The following is an 18,267-nucleotide window of genomic DNA, read 5'->3' on the forward strand; positions in this document are numbered from 1 at the left end:
CCCTTGAATCTGGAATGTGAACATAGTAACAGCAAAAACAGAGCCTTGAATCACTTACTGCTAACAATCGTGATTGTGCTGATACTGATAAAGTTAAAGGAGACAAGGGGACTTTTCTATGAATACACTAAGTCACTTAGATGTGCCACAAGAGCCTGATTTGTGAAGATTTGCAGATGCCCCTGTTCTCTAAAGGCCAGATGTATGTTTCTAGTGCTTGCTCTAGGCCAGGCATGGCCAACCTATGGCTCTCCAGCTGTTGTAAAACTACAATTCCGACCATGCCCTGCTGTAGGCTGATAGCTGTAGGCAGTCAGGGCATGCTGGGAGTTGTAGTTTTGCAACATATGGAGAGCCTCAGGTTGGCCATCCCTGCTCTAGGCCATATGTCCTCTGAGAACATTCAAAATCAATTATCTTAAAATCTATTGAAAACTTTAAGAAGTTGAACATTTTAAGGACTCTCTGTACTATAGTCCTGTGTTAGAATGGTCCCTCCTCCTGTGGGACTCACTCAGGAAGTAAACCGACAGCAGTCTATACGCTATTCAATGTTATGCACCTATCAAGAAAGTCATGGCATATCTTAACGATATGCTATAACTGTCCCAGATGGAACAACCCCTTTAGGTCTGATGTTATCTTTTATTTCAGCTTTCAGTCATCGAGCATGACATATCTACGAGGCTACACTGGTACGGAGATCCCAAACTTGTCTGCTACGTGCAAAAGTTGTACTGGTCACAGGACAGCCAAGTAGCCCTTTTATAAGCCACTTTGGAGTTAGAAATAGCCCAATGTAAGGGGGTATGTAGAGCTTCATGACTCCAAACTGATTTGGCTGGAGTCAGACTTTGAATAAAGTTTTTACACGTTGAAATGACCGGACACATAAATAAATAGTGGTAGATTGCTTTCACAGCTTTTAGGTAGACAAGCGACAATCTTAATATTTCTTTACAGTAATTTAGACTTTTTGAATGTTAAAGAGAATCTGTCACCAGCGACCTCCCTATCAAACTGTTTGCATAGACACATAGCTGTGATTCACCTGATTAAAATGCTGTTTTTCTTTTGTTGATCCTAAGGTCCATTCCTGGGTTATGATACTTTTTCTTGATATGCAAATTAGGTCTTTGGGTGCAACAAGGGCAATGGTGACACCCTTATTGCACCAATCACCACTCCTTTCTGTGGCCAGCCCCTCCCTCACTGCCTTTCCACTGCCTGGCCCTGTAAATCAAAGCAGCATGGGAGGGGCTGGCCACAGAAAGGAGTTGAGTTTTGGTGCAACAAGAGCAATGGTGACGCCCTCATTGCACCAAAGACCTAATTTGCATATTAAGAAAAAGTATCATAACGCAGGAATGGAGCTTCAGATCAACAATAGAAAAACTGCGTTTAAATTAGGTGAACCACAGCTTTGTGGCTATGCAGTTTGATAGGAAGTTCGCTGGTGACAGATTCCCTTTAAAATACGCAGTCTTAAAGGAAATGTGTCACTCAAATTTTATCTGCCAGTTAAAATCAGATAGTAGCACATCTTTTTTTCTAATCTGTTTTTATTTTCTGATTGCAGGTTTCTTTCTTCTATTTGCTGAACATGATTATGGAGGCGGCCATCTTGCCTGAGCTGTTCATAACAACATTTACACAGCATTAAAAAAAAGAATAAATAAGCTTTGACAATCATCTATTGTGAATGGAGGATCCTGTCTTATCTATACACAGAGGTGATATCATTACAGGCAGGATTAGAAGGAGTTAACTGCAGTAAAGTATAAACCAAGAAGTGACGCCAATTATTGGACATAGTGATCAGTGTGAAAACTGCAGGATTTTTGGTTTTAGTTTAACTATAAAAAGTGACATGGAAAATTAAAAATAACAGCAAAATATATTATGGTGTTATACATAAAAAAGTGATTTAAACAGCAGGTCATATTCTCATTTAAATGTGTAAACTTCATGAAAGTTAGCCAGCTAGCAGTATACAATGTAACTATGATAACTTGATCTGGACAGCCTCCGAATGAGGGATGATTGAGAGCGAAGCTCCGGCGTGAGTGTGAACCTCTGCATTTGTACATTGTTCTATGGCAGCAGATAGAGAGTGAAGCATAACAGGGACTGATACAACTCTGCTGGAAACATGACATGACTGTAAATGGGTATGGGTATTAGCAAAACTGTCCCCAATTAAGGTGCGCCTAACAAATTGGCCACTAAATGTAAAGAGGGACTATAAAGCTTCGTAAACAAAATCCTCCAGTTAGGCAATGGCTCACCGTATTTTTCATTATTGGGTATTTTTTTTTCTTTACAGAATATACACTATAGGCACAGAAAAGAACACAATGAAAGGTTTTTCTTTTCCTATAGAAAACATCAGAACAAGTAAATTATTTCTGCACAGAAAATCCTTGATGAAACATTAGTCAACTGTCCAACTAAGGACCTTGTGCAGAGAATTTTTCTCAACATGTCCAACACATTTTCTAAAATCGGAAATTATAGCTGCCACGGCTCATAGATTATCTATGGATCTATGGTCAATTAAAGCAAAGATTCCAATCTAATAGTGCATAGCATTGTCCATACAGCAAAAAAACAAAAACAAATACAGCACCACTGAATACAAAGACTGTGCTATTATCTATTCTTACCAACATTTGCCTTCGAATCACTAACGTCTGGACTGGGCAGAACCGGAGATAAAACATCATCATCAAAACTAATCAAGTCTAGGTCACCCACTGACTTGCTCTGCACTACTCTGGCTGCAGGTGTTTCTACTGTGTTAAATGCTTTGGCTTGAGAAGCTACAGAGAATTTCGGACCAGGAACGAGGGGTTTGGCTCCTACAGATACTGAGACAAGGTTGTCAGTGTGAATGGATTTCTTAGGCAGCAGAGGCCTGGGAGCAGGAACTGGTAATTTTCTTTCAGACTCTTTACTGTTGCTTCCAGATGTCCCGAGCACACCATCAGGAAACTCATTACTGTTGCTTTTTGAGAGATTCGGCTTTGGTTTCTTTGGCAGATCTGGTTTGGTCGCACCACTGGTATCTTGTAGACTTGATGGTACAGGCCCCTCTCTTGGTGTAAATTTTGGTTTATTGTCTTTTCCAGGGTCCCACTCACCAGATACTCTGTTGGATAATGGTTTGGGAGCTAATACAGGTTTTGTGGTGGCAGAACCCCTAGTGTTGATGGTACGTGGTGCAACTTCTGGTCTTTTAGGATTTTCTGAATTTTCAGCTTGCGACTCGAAGGCTTTAATCCTTGACAAAATACTGTTTTGGCTTCTTTCATGGCTCATATTGTTCATTTCAAATAAGTCCCCCAGAAAATTATCATCGAAACCAGAAGACTGGCTGGAATGAAGATCTCCTTCAGATGTACCCTGGAAGAAGATCTCACTGCTACCTTGATAAAAACTTAGATTATTGTTTACTACAGGTTTAAGATTAGATTTTGTCCTTGGCCTTGGCACTGGGTATCTGGTGACATTTGGGTCTTCGTATCGGGTGCTAGTCCCAGCAGAATTACTGACTGCTATCTGGAGGGCACTGTCCTGAACATTGTTTGTCACAAAAAGTAGTGACTGGCGTGATCTGTCAGTTGTCCTTTGCACTATGAATTAAAACAAAAAGAATATTACAAAAAGACTGAAATTTGATCTCCACAGGTTAAACTAGATTGTTATTTAGAATGGATGGCTTAGCTTACTTAGTAAAGCAGAAACAAACTTCTATGGTGAAAATAATATACTAAATAGACATCAAAATTGAACTCTGTATCACTAAGAAACATCAAATAACAGATCTCAAGCAAGATAACTTAAAGGGGTTATCCTAAACTATAAACTGCCCCCCCCCCCCCATATGCCGGGCCCCTCACACGGAATATACTTAACTGGGTCCCTGCACCGCCCTTGCTGCTTCTCCCCATCCAGTGTTGGCGGTGGGTTGGGGGGGAGCAGCCAATGTCAGGCGGGGACGGGCCTCACTAGTATCGCAGGTGACGCTAGGAAGGCTAGTCCCCACCTGCCATTGGCTGCTCCCCATCCCCCCCCCCCCGACACCGGATGTTTTCATCCGTGCACTGGGAGAAGCAGCAGCAGTGGACCAGGAGCGGAACAGGGAGCAGGGTAAGTATATTCCATGTGAGGGGCCCGACATATGGGGGGCAGTTTATGGTTTCGGATAACCCCTTTAATAGTGACTACAATATCTATGCAAATATCACTGGGATGTTACACACTTCAACTCATGTATCTTCAGGGATTATCACATATAACTTTTCTTATCAAACAAAAAATAAAACCTACCTGTGGCTGTGGCTTGATCACAAATGACCGGCTGATGAATTACATTATTGCCGGGCCCTGTGTAATCATCCTCCAAGTGAAAATCTGTTTGTGTTGCACATGTGGATGTCCGCCTGGGTTCAACATTAGAGTTGCTTGTAGATACTTGCACTTGCGAGATTTCCTTAATTACCTGCTCATAGGATGGTGGCTGCTAAAACATACAAAAAATTGTCAATCTAGTTTTCAGTAAAAAAAAACCAAAAAAAAAACTTTCTTATTCTAATTAATTATAATTATTCAAATAAAAGTTGCAAAATGGTGCTTTTATGACTTTTTTAACTCACTTGGACAAAAAGTTTGTGACATTTTAATTTTTACACCACTCACTCCAGTTTTGAAATGTGGGTGGAAAAATGGGTGTGGTTAGCTGTGTTTATGAGATTCACTACAGATTTATCATTGAGACTTTTTTTCTTTTTTCTTTTAAAGTCGCAAAAGATGTTGCAATCTCACTCCAGTAGGAGGGTGGAGTAGGAAAACTGGAGTAGCATTCCAAGTCAAAAGTGTTAGGTTTAAGGCGCTATTCAGATGCACGTATGTCCTATCTTTTGCGGATCGCGTTCCCATTGAAGTCAGTTGGTTCGCAACATTGCACAAAGTTCACATGGCTAGTGCCCGGGCACGAAGGCCATATGTTCATCTGAATGGGGCCTGAAGATAAGACAAATTTATCAAACAACATACAAGATTTGATAAATGTGGCATAAAGTACTCCAACGCAAAACTGACTTCAAATATTCCCCTCATGATAAATTCCCCCCATAGGCGCACGATTTTTGAAATGCTGACAGGGCCAGTCGGAGGAGCAGATCGCGGCTGGCCCTGTCAATCAACAGGAGGAGGGGGCGGTTTTTTGCGGCTGCTACCAGCAAGTAGACGCCCTACTTGCTGGTAGACAGGTAATTAGCATATTATAAAAGTACGTTTTTTGACATATCTACTGAACGAAAATGATTACTAACATAATGTATAGATATATCGCAGGATAGGGATTATAAGTACAGTCGTGGCCAAAAGTTTTGAGAATGACAAAAATATTAGTTTTCACAAAGTTTGCTGCTAAACTGCTTTTAGATCTTTGTTTCCGTTGTTTCTGTGATGTAGTGAAATATAATTACACGCACTTCATACGTTTCAAAGGCTTTTATCGACAATTACATGACATTTATGCAAATAGTCAGTATTTGCAGTGTTGGCCCTTCTTTTTCAGGACCTCTGCAATTCGACTGGCCATGCTCTCAATCAACTTCTGGGCCAATTCCTGACACATAGCAACCCATTCTTTCATAATCACTTCTTGGAGTTTGTCAGAATTAGTGGGTTATTTGTTTGTCCACCCGGCTCTTGAGGATTGACCACAAGTTCTCAATGGGATTAAGATCTGGGGAGTTTCCAGGCCATGGACCCAAAATGTCAATGTTTTGGTCCCCGAGCGACTTAGTTTTCACTTTTGCCTTATGGCACGGTGCTCCATCGTGCTGGAAAATGCATTGTTCTTCGCCAAACTGTTGTTGGATTGTTGGAAGAAGTTGCTGTTGGAGGGTGTTTTGGTACCATTCTTTATTCATGGCTGTGTTTTTGAGCAAAATTGTGAGTGATCCCACTCCCTTGGATGAGAAGCAACCCCACACATGAATGGTCTCAGGATGCTTTACTGTTGGCATGACACAGGACTGATGGTAGCGCTCACCTTTTCTTCTCCGGACAAGCCTTTTTCCAGATGCCCCAAACAATCGGAAAGTGGCTTCATCGGAGAATATGACTTTGCCCCAGTCTTCAGCAGTCCATTCACCATACTTTCTGCAGAAGAGCAATCTGTCCCTGATGTTTTTTTTGGAGAGAAGTGGCTTCTTTGCTGCCCTTCTTGACACCAGGCCATCTTCCAAAAGTCTTCGCCTCACTGTGCGTGCAGATGCGCTCACACCTGCCTGCTGCCATTCCTGAGCAAGCTCTGCACTGGTGGCACTCAGATCCCGCAGCTGAATCCTCTTTAGGAGACGATCCTGGCGCTTGCTGGACTTTCTTGGACGCCCTGAAGCCTTCTTAACAAGAATTGAATCTCTTTCCTTGAAGTTCGTGATGATCCTATAAATTGTTGATTGAGGTGCAATCTTAGTAGCCACAATATTCTTGCCTGTGAAGCCATTTTTACGCAACGCAATGATGGCTGCACGCGTTTCTTTGCAGGTCACCATGGTTAACAATAGAAGAACAATGATTTCAAGCATCACCCTCCTTTTAACATGTCAAGTCTGCCATTTTAACCCAATCAGCCTGACATAATGATCTCCAGCCTTGTGCTCGTCAACATTCTCACCTGAGTTAACAAGACGATTACTGAAATGATCTCAGCAGGTCCTTTAATGACAGCAATGAAATGCAGTGGAACGTTTTTTTTTGGGATTAAGTTAATTTTCATGGCAAAGAAGGACTATGCAATTCATCTGATCACTCTTCATAACATTCTGGAGTATATGCAAATTGCTATTATAAAAACTTAGGCAGCAACTTTTCCAATTTCCAATATTTTTGTCATTCTCAAAACTTTTGGCCACGACTGTACACCAAAAAAAAAAAAAAATGAGTTTAGTGGGGTGACAGAAGCCCTTTAACCCCTTAAGGACACAGCCTTTTTACACCTTAGGACCAGGCCATTTTTTGAAAATCTGACCAGAGTCCCTTTAAGTGCTGATAACTTTAAAACGGTTTGACTTATCCAGGCCGTTCTGAGATTGTTTTTTCGTCACATATTGTACTTCATGACACTGGTAAAATGGAGTCAAAAAAAAAATTTTTTTTGCACCAAAAAATACCTAATTTAACAAAAATTTGAAAAAAATTAGCAAATTTCAAAGTTTCAGTTTCTCTACTTCTGTAATACATAGTAATACCCCCAAAAATTGTGATGACTTTACATTCCCCATATGTCTACTTCATGTTTGAATTGTTTTGGGAATGATATTTTATTTTTTGGGGATGTTATAAGGCTTAGAAGTTTAGAAGCAAATCTTGAAATTTTTCCGAAATTTACAAAAACTCAATTTCTAGGGACCAGTTCAGGTCTCAAGTCACTTTGCGAGGCTTACATTATAGAAACCACCCAAAAATGACCCCATCTAAGAAACTACACCCCTCAAGGTATTCAAAACTGATTTTGCATACGTTGTTAACCCTTTAGGTGTTGCACAAGAGTTATTGGCAAATAGGGAGGAAATTTGAGAATTTCATTTTTTTGTCTAATTTTTCATTTTAACCCATTTTTTCCACTAACAAACCAAGGGTTAACAGCCAAACAAGATGTATCTTTATTGCCCTGACTCTGCCATTTACAGAAACACCCAATATGTGGCCGTAAACTACTGTACGGCCACACAGCGGGGCGTAGAGTGAAAGGTGCGCCGTTTGGTTTTTGGAAGGCTGATTTTTATGGACTGGTTTATTTACACCATGTCCCATTTGAAGCCCCCTGATGCACCCCTAGAGGAGAAACTCCCTAAAAGTGACCCCATCTAAGAAACTACACCCCTCAAGGTATTCAAAACTGATTTTACATACGTCGTTAACCCTTTAGGTGTTGCACAAGAGTTATTGGCAAATGGCGATGAAATTTGAGAATTTCATTTTTTTGCCTAATTTTCCATTTTAACCCATTTTTTCCACTAACAAAGCAAGGGTTAACAGCCAAACAAGACTGTATCTTTATTGCCCTGACTCTGCTGTTTACAGAAACACCCCATATGTGGCCGTAAACTACTGTACGGGCACACAGCGGGGCGTAGAGTGAAAGGTGCGCCGTTTGGTTTTTGGAGGGCTGATTTTGCTGGACTGTTTTTTTGGCACCATGTCCCATTTGAAGCCCCCCTGATGCACCCCTAGATTATAAACTCCATAAAAGTGACCCCATCTAAGAAACTACACCCCTCAAGGTATTCAAAACTGATTTTACAAACTTTGTTAACCCTTTAGGTGTTGCACAAGATTTAATGGAAAATAGAGATACAATTTCAAAATTTCACTTTTTTGGCAGATTTTCCATTTTAATATTTTTTTTCCAGTTACAAAGCAAGGGTTAACAGCCAAACAAAACTCATTATTTATGGCCCTAATTCTGTAGTTTACAGAAACACCCCATATGTGGTCGTAAACAGCTGTACGGGCACATGGCAGGGCGCAGAAGGAAAGGAACACCATATGGTTTTTGGAAGGCATATTTTGCTGGACTGGTTTTTTTGACACCATGTCCCATTTGAAGCCCCCCTGATGCACCCCTAGAGTAGAAACTCCAAAAAAGTGACCCCATTTTAGAAACTACGGGATAGGGTGGCAGTTTTGTTGGTACTAGTTTAGGGTACATATGATTTTTGGTTGCTCTATATTACACTTTTTGTGCGGCAAGGTAACAAGAAATAGCTTTTTTGGCACCGTTTTTTTTTTGTTATTTACAACATTCATCTGACAGGTTAGATCATGTGGTAATTTTATAGAGCAGGTTGTCACAGACGCGGAGATACCTAATATGTATATAATTTTTTTTATTTATGTACGTTTTACACAATGATTTCATTTTTAAAACCAAAAAAATGTTTTAGTGTCTCCATAGTCTAAGAGCCATAGTTTTTTCAGTTTTTGGGCGATTATCTTAAGTAGGGTCTCATTTTTTGCGGGATGAGATGACGGTTTGATTGGCATCTATTTTGGGGTGCATATGACTTTTTGATTGCTTGCTATTACACTTTTTGTGACGTAAGATGACAAAAAATGGCTTTTTTTACACCGTTTTTATTTTTATTTTTTTACGGTGGTCATCTGAGGGGTTAGATCATGTGATATTTTTATAGAGCCGGGCGATACGGACGCGGCGATACCTAACATGTATACTTTTTTTTTATTTATGTAAGTTTTACACAATGATTTCATTTTTGAAACAAAAAAAATCATGTTTTAGTGTTTCCATAGTCTAAGAGCCATAGTTTTTTCAGTTTTTGGGCGATTATCTTGGGTAGGGTATGATTTTTGCGGGATGAGATGACGGTTTGATTGTTACAATTTTGGCGTACATGCGACTTTTTTGATCACTTTTATTACCTTTTTTGGGAAGTAAGGTGGGCAAAATTTCAATTTCATCATAGTTTTTTATTTTTTATTTTTATGGTGTTCACCGTTCGGGTAAAGTAACATGACCGTTTTATAGATCAGGTCGTTACGGACGCGGCGATACCAAACATGTGTAGGGAATTTTATTTTTTTCATTTTTTATCAGTGATAAATGTGTTTTTTGATTTTTACTTTTTTTTCACTTTTATTCACTTTTTTTTGACCCAGACCCACTTGGTTCTTGAAGATCCAGTGGGTCTGATGTCTGAATAATACAGTACAGTACAATATATATTGTTCTGTACTGTATTTTACTTACACTGAACAGATCTATGCCATTCAGCACAGATCTGTTCAGCACCATGGACAGCAGGACGCCTGAGAGGCGTCCTGTTGCCATGGGAACCTTCCCTGTCTGCTCAGTACTGCTCAGAACTTCGCAGACGGGGAAGGGTAAGGAGGGGATCTCTCGGGGGGCTCTCTGGGGGCTCTCTCCCTCCCCATCGGGGGGCTGCAAAGGCACAGCAGCCCCCCGATGGGAGAGGGAGGGAGCTCCCTGCGCTGTTAACCTTTTCCATACAGCGGTCCGTACGGACCGCTGTATGGAAAGGGTTAAACGGCTGACATCGCATCGCAGATGTCAGCCGTTTATACCAGGGTGCCAGCAATGTGCTGGCACCCTGGTATCCCCACTAGACACCAACGATTATACAAGGGGAGGCGGGCGGGGGATCGCGATCCCGCCTGCCGCACCGCCCGCCTCCCGCACCGCCCGCAACCCTCCCCCTGCACCTCCCGCCACCATAAAAATCATTCGGGGGTGCAGGGGGGGGTAAATAAAACTTTTTTTTTGGCATATAAAGTTTCTGATCCCTGCGGTCAGGGACTGCGGGGACCAGAAACTTCAGAAATCGCAGCAAACCGCAGGTCTGAATTGACCTGCGGTTTGCCGCGATCGCCGACATGGGGGGGTCACGGGACCCCCCCGCGCATTTAGCCTAGGTGCCTGCTCGATGATTTGAGCAGGCACCGGGTTCCGATCACTGCCAGCCGCACGGCAGTGATCGAAAATACACAGGGCGTACATGTACGCCCTGTGTCCTTAAGTACCAGGGCACAAGGGCGTACCTGTACGCCCTATGTCCTTAAGAGGTTAAATAGCTGCAATATACCAAAAAACAGGTCAGCATAATATCAAACCAGCACATGGATGTAAATACTTTTGTAACTGTATGTAATTAATAATTTTGCATAGTCACTGAGTTATTCACAGAAATCTATCTGTATACCACCACCCGCTGTTTGCTCTTTTGCAAAATTCTTTGTCCTGCTCACTGAGATGGAAGCACATGCTCAGTTCCATCCTTCAACTGCCTAGCTGCAACAGAAAAGACACCTCCCTGAGAAAGTACACGGTCCCTAAGCTGCCAGCTTGAAATAAATATAGCAGAACAAAGTGTAGCAATGAATGGGTACATCTCTGGATCCATGTGAGGTACAGGGCTGGTTCTAAGTTTGCTAAAAAGAGACTGCCATGCACTGTATGATGTCCGATTTTAATTTTTTACATTATTCATGGGATAACCCCTTTAAAGATAAATAGAGTGATACATTAATAAACATATGCTTACCTCTGGGGGATGGGAGTCACTAGGCCTCCACTGTGGTGGAGGTGGTGGAGGGAATCCTAAGCCTCCAGGCGGGCCACCATGAAACCAAGATCCAGGGCCAATGGGCTCAGCAGCAACAATGGTGATCTCAGGACGTCTAGAGACAGAAATAAACAAAAAGGAAGAAAAAACTGGAACTGCAAATAGTATTTGCTCCTTGGGCGCTGCTCGGCTGGATATATAACGCAGAAGGTGAATAAAAAAGTATTTATTGGTCTACGCGTTTCGAGGGAATTGGACCCTCTTCCTCAGGACAATCATACCATACAGGACAGTAAACATTTATTTATACACTTGTTTTTGGCGCCTAAACTCGATTTCGGGGGCGGGGCTATGGGCGGAGTTAAGGTGCATATAAACAAACATGAGTTAAAATAATCGTTACTATATAAATAAATAAAAGCAAACTTAGGGACACTTCACAAGGACGTCCGGTAATCGCTGGAGTGGAAAATATGTACCAGTGATGGATGTAAACAGAGAGCAGCAGGGGGAGGTGATGTGTCAGGACGGGTCGCTAGGCCACGCCCACATTTGTGATGCAACACTGAGGGGGAAGTTGGGTTTTACTCAGTAATAAAAACGCTGGGGGGGCGGGGCTATGGGCGGAGTTAATATACATGTAAACGAGCATGAGTTTAAGATAATCCCTACTATATTGGTGAAAACAAACATAGTCACTGGAGTGTGAATTATGCCCCAGTGATGGATATAAATAGAGAGCAGCAGGGGGAGGTGATACGTTAGGACGGGTCACTAGGCCACGCCCACATTTGTGACATGCACTGACGGGGAAGTTGGGTGTTGCTGTTCTACTAAGTAATGGGAGCGCTGGGGGGGCGGGACAGTAGGCGGAGTTAATATACATGTAAACATGAAATAAGACAATCCCTCCTTTATGGGTAAAAACAAACTTAGGGACACTTAATATGGATGTCCAGTGGTAAATAGGGTAAAAAATGTATGCACAAGTGATATATATGAAACAGAGAGCGGCAGGGGGAGGTAATACTTAGGGACGGGTCGCTAGGCCACGCCCACATTGATGACGTAACATTATAGGGGAGGTTGGGTTTTGCTGAGTGATAGAAGTGCTGGGAAGCGCTATAAAATAATATACTACGCAGAGTGGTAGGATACGCCCCCACTACCTTGGCACGTAAGCTGACGGGGCGGGCCCTCGGAGATGTCCTGTATAATAGTGAATAGACGTTATGGGAGCAGAATAACGACTGAATGGTGAAAGAATATAGAGTGCACACAGTAAAAGGAAATTAACATAGCAGGTAAATATAGATAAAAATATTATCATAAAAAGGATATATCATGTATAAAATTCTATAAAACATAGGTAGTAGCATATGTTATTTGATTACAGTACTGTTTCACTCAGTTCATTGAGACCATGGGGTGTTAGCGTATCAAGTTGATATATCCAGAAGACTTCACGTTTTTGTAGGATATCAAACCGATTAAATGGGTTTTCTGGTATGTGTTCTATAGGAGTGATTTTTATTGGGTGTTTTTGTTTTTCTGTAGTTGTCGCACAGTGTCTTGACAAGCTGTGTTTTTGATATAAGCGTCGTATATTGTATGTATGTTGATTAAATCGACAGTGTAACTCCTGTGTTGTGCGCCCCACATACTGCAGGCCGCAACTGCACTCGATTAGGTATATGACGTAAGAGGACTGACACGTCATGTATTGTTTTATGGGGAAGGACGTTTTATTGCGGTTTGATATGAATGTGGTTTGATTATGGGTAATTGTTTTACAGCATAGGCATCGCCTAGACCGGCATTTGTAGCTGCCCGCATTCTGTGCCGTAATTATACTGGATTTCTTTTGTGGTGCATTGTGTTGTCTGGGTTTGCTGGGGGCCAAAATGCTTTTTATCGTAGGGGCTCGTCTATATGTAATGGCTGGTTTATGCGCTAGGTGTTTTGAGAGGTATGGATCTTGGAGTAATATATGCCAGTGTTTGGCTAGAACGTTCTTAATATGCCCATTTGACGTGCTGTACTGGGTGATAAAATTAATTTTTTTTTTTTTAGAGACAGAAATAATCACCATATTGTAATTGAAAACAAATACAGTAATTAACACGATTTATGCTTCAACATACCGTATTTTTCGCTTTATAAGACGCACTTGTTCACCCCCAGAAGTTGGGGGAAAATCGCAGTGCGTCTTATACAGCGAATGGTGGCATTCGCTAGCTGCTTCTCCATGCCCAGCCAGCAGCCTGAGCCACAGAGCCCGGAGTTCACCTGAAGGGAGCCGCCTCTACAGCGCCCAGTCCTCCTCCCCTTTCATCCAGCTACCTTCTATAGCTTCATTGTCCCCCGGCGCTGCATGGCATGCCGGGGATGTAGTCCACGCTCCTGGCAGAAAGCTCCGGCTCTGTAGCTTGGCGAACTACAGTTCGCAAAAGTCGCCGCGGTAGTGTTCGGTGCGGGCATAAAGGAGCCGAGGAAGTGGCGGCGGCGGCTGCGTGAGTACAACGCTTCCCTAGGGCTTCTCCCAAGTGATTAGTGTGTGGCCTGAGGCCCAGTCCCTGCCCTGTTCCGGCAGGAGGGTGATCAGGTTAGGGGATGGTGACTGGAAAGTTCATAGCTTGTACGGGGGTTGAGCTGTCACCCCGTCCTCAGTCCAGTCACCGTGGCGGCTCTGCCCTCCGGTGCAGTGTAACAGGAACTATCTGAAAATAAGAGTTGAACGGCACTCCTCATTTAGTGTGGATGGTGCTCAGTGGTAGGTAAAATGCCAATGTTGATAGGAAGACCACGGCACTCACAAAAGAATATTGCATAAATATCTTGTTTATTTTCATATATTTTCTTTTATATTATTTGTATATCCATCCGGAAATAAATAAATTAATTCATAGTGGTATACTGGCCAACGTTTCGGTCTTATCCAAGACCTTGTTCACGGCCTGAGTACTTTCGCCATCCGATGCCTCTATCACCGAAAGTACTCAGGCCGTGAACAAGGTCTTGGATAAGACCGAAACCTTGGCCAGTATACCACTATGAATTAATTTATTTATTTCCGGATGGATATATAAATAATATAAAAGAAAATATATGAAAATAAACAAGATATTTATGCAATATTCTTTTGTGAGTGCCGTGGTCTTCCTATTAACAGGAACTACCAGCAGCAGCAGACTGTCCCGTGTATACACGTTATGTACATAGCCATGTGTACCCCTGTGTATGTACAATATGTGCAGTGTCATATGTATCAACACACTGCCGCCCCCCTGAAATATACACACGTCACTGCACCCCCTGTAATGTACACACGTCACTGCACCCCTGTAATGTACACACATATGTCACTGCACCCCTGTAATGTAAACACATATGTCACTGCACCCCCTGTAATGTACACACATATGTCACTGCACCCCTGTAATGTAAACACATATGTCACTGCACCCCCTGTAAAGTACACACGTCACTGCACTCCCTGTAATGTACATACGTCACTGCACCCCCTGTAATGTACATACATACGTCACTGCACCCCCTGTAAAGTACATACATACGTCACTGCACCCCCTGTAAAGTACATACATACGTCACTGCACCCCCTGTAAAGTACACACATACGTCACTGCACCCCCTGTAATGTACACACATACGTCACTGCACCCCCTGTAATGTACACACATACGTCACTGCACCCCCTGTAATGTACACACATACGTCACTGCACCCCCTGTAATGTACACACATACGTCACTGCACCCCCTGTAATGTACACACATACGTCACTGCACCCCCTGTAATGTACACACATACGTCACTGCACCCCCTGTAATGTACACACGTCACTGCACCCCCTGTAATGTACACACGTCACTGCACCCCCTGTAATGTACACACGTCACTGCACCCCCTGTAATGTACACACGTCACTGCACCCCCTGTAATGTACACACATACGTCACTGCACCCCCTGTAATGTACACACATACGTCACTGCACCCCCTGTAATGTAAACACATATGTCACTGCACCCCCTGTAATGTACACACATACGTCACTGCACCCCCTGTAATGTACACACATACGTCACTGCACCCCCTGTAATGTAAACACATATGTCACTGCACCCCCTGTAATGTACACACATACGTCACTGCACCCCCTGTAATGTACACACATACGTCACTGCACCCCCTGTAATGTAAACACATATGTCACTGCACCCCCTGTAATGTACACACATACGTCACTGCACCCCCTGTAATGTACACACATACGTCACTGCACCCCCTGTAATGTACACACATACGTCACTGCACCCCCTGTAATGTACTCACGTCACTCACTCGGTCATGCTCCTCCCACTTCATTAATGAAGCTGGAACGAGCATGACTGACAGAGTGATTCACGTTACGCTGCCGGCCTGACCGCTGCTTTGAGTTTTCTGTGTATTATCCACAGATCCCCCCCATAACAGTGCATCATCCACAGATCACCCCCTAAACAGTGCGTCATGCACAGATCCCCCCCATAACATTGCATCATCCACAGATCACCCCCTAAACAGTGCGTCATGCACAGATCACCCCCTAAAATGTTCATTAGCCACAGATTCCCCCATAACAGTGCATCCTCCACAGACCACCATTAGTTCAAAACCCACCAAAAGCACACCTTTTGGTTAAAATTTTTTTTTTCTTATTTTCCTCCTCAAAAATCTAGGTGCGTCTTACCAACATACACCCTAATGCTGGCTATACACCTCTGGCAACAGCTTACCTCCCTGAGAACAAAAGGTTTGGAAAAGTTGAAAACCAATATATTGGACCCTTCTGTTCCCCAACATCTGCCGTCAGGGGAGAATCTGAGAGCCCACATTAGATTGTATGATCCCGCAGAAATGTAATGTGTGGCCAGTTTTACGAAAGACAGACATGACCTGTTTCTTATTGCAACTATGCCATTCATGTACTGTACACTACTAAGCAATTATCTGTGCCTTGTGCAATTCTTTGAATACAATATGGGATAAGGGAAGATTATTAGTAGAGGACATTCAAGTATGAAATAAGTCAATGCTGGAATGGAAGTGAACTCCATTCAAAACCTAAATATCCCTCTTTCCCCATGACACATTCATTTGTCGCAGGAAGCTTCAGTATGGGACACTGGTGGAATTATCATGCTGTATGGCAACAGTACTCACGGATAACGGACTGTTAAAATGTCCAGTGCCACCACTATGAACCCTGCTGGATCTGCCATTTATCGGTCATTTGATGCTGCAGCCAATCACTGGCCTCACCAGTGACGTACTGTTCATGCACACGCGACTGATGAAGATAATGATTGGCTGTAACAGATATGGAACCAGCGAACACAACGTCATCAGTGCACGCCTAGTGGGGATCGGAGCGCCAATCACGAGAGCCGCATCGCAGGTCATCTTAACAGTACGGTTTTTTTTTGTTTCGTTTTTTACACTGCCCTCTATTCAATGCATCATTTTTATAAATCTTGAATAACACCCTTTTAGGAGATCCAGTCTTTCAAATTTCTTTATTCAGCAAAAACAGATCCTTAGGGGGAAATTTCCTTTGTCTTTTGTACTAGAATCAGTTCAGATTTTTTTATGTAAAAAAAAAAAAAAAAAGAAGGATAGGGGATTGCTGATCTTTACCTCATGGTAAATAACACTGCATGCCAAATAATATGACAGGAATCCTATGAGCTCATTACTGGCCACTATAGTAACAAAAACAAGCAGCTGGACTGCATAATATGACAAAAAAGCATGCAGCATTATTATTGCTGCTAAAACGACGAAATGGGGTGCACTGGGCTCGCACCTCAAAGGGGTCCATCTGACAATGTATAGACACGTAATACCACAGATCCATTACAGAATTATGTTGACTACAGTCACTGCATAGCAGTATTCTCAGGGACTCCTGCTGGAAGGGTTTTCCAGTAGATAATAGCTTATAAAAAAAATAGCACACAGCAGAGGCACTTAACACTTGCCATTGCTAATAAACAGAAATAAGACCAAAAGCTCTACATAGCACTGTAGCTGTAAAGTACACAAGCACCAACACTTTGGATATTTTTTTTTTATTAAATGGGTTGTCAAGCAGTTTTTTTTTCTCGTTTTTTCTAAAATAAGGTAATACTCACCAATCCTCCAATGTTCCCTTTACAATCCTTTCCATGTCCCCAGTAGTTCTCTCCTTCCTGGTTCTTTGTGAACAAACAGGAAATGACCGCTCAACCAACCAATCACGGGCTGAGGCAGGTCACTACTGTGGTCAGTGATTGGCAGAGTGGTCACTTCCTGTGTGTCGAGAGAGACCAGAAATGAGAGAGTGACAAGGGACCCGGGAAGTATAGGAATGGGAATGGTGGTAAGTGTTGCTTCTTTTATTTTTTTAACTCATTCTGAGCCTTTTGTAAAAAAAAAAAAAAAAAAATCTTAGCTACTGGACAATCCATTTAAAGACATGGGAAATAAGACTGGAATACAGTTTACAGAGAACACTAAATATGGACCATATAACTCATGCAGAGTTTACAAACTTAACACAAATCTGTGTAGAAGTGTGATTTATAAAAGTATTGGAACAACTGAGCGTCCACATGAGTCAGCACAAGGAATATTCCACACTTGAATTAAGTCACAGGTTTCCAACGCCGGAGAAGTCTAAACTGTGCCATTATAGCAACAGCCTATTTACTTCCATTGCTTTTACTGATGAACTATGAACCACAAAAAACATCACATTCCTATATGCCTATAGCTTTCAGTGACAGCACAAATTGCACAGTAATGAAAAATTTCCATTCCAGTAAAGTTTGGGTCACTTTGAAATATAAGTAACTATAAAACGTAACAGATCCTTCACATTGTAACCTGGTGTCATCTATGTAGATAAGTCCTCGTTCACATCCCTGTTTCTCCTTTCCGTTCTCCGGCTCTGTTGAGGAGCAGGAGAACGGAAAGGACGGATTCTGCAGATAACTGAGACCTAACTGAGCGTAACAGAGCCTAAAGACCCCATAGACTATAATGCAGGACTTGCGTCTCCGCTCAAAAATCATGTTCTGAGCGGAGACGCAAGTCCTGCATTA

At 42.4% G+C, this 18,267-nt stretch overlaps 1 protein-coding gene across 1 annotated transcript in view; it reads right to left on the reverse strand.

Moving 5' to 3' along the window:
- The window catches only part of SH3D19 (SH3 domain containing 19), a 141,195-nt gene that overhangs the window by 36,942 nt on the left and 85,986 nt on the right, over positions 1-18,267 (reverse strand). Inside the window, exons 5-7 of the mRNA XM_040418538.1 lie at positions 11,100-11,235; positions 4,339-4,525; positions 2,667-3,635 (exon numbers count right to left, since the gene is read on the reverse strand). Of these exons, the coding sequence (XP_040274472.1) occupies positions 2,667-3,635; positions 4,339-4,525; positions 11,100-11,235 (1,292 nt within the window). The remainder of the gene's footprint in view (positions 1-2,666; positions 3,636-4,338; positions 4,526-11,099; positions 11,236-18,267) is intronic.

The sequence above is a fragment of the Bufo bufo genome, chromosome 2 (assembly GCF_905171765.1).
Source record: "Bufo bufo chromosome 2, aBufBuf1.1, whole genome shotgun sequence".
Lineage (NCBI taxonomy): Eukaryota > Metazoa > Chordata > Amphibia > Anura > Bufonidae > Bufo > Bufo bufo.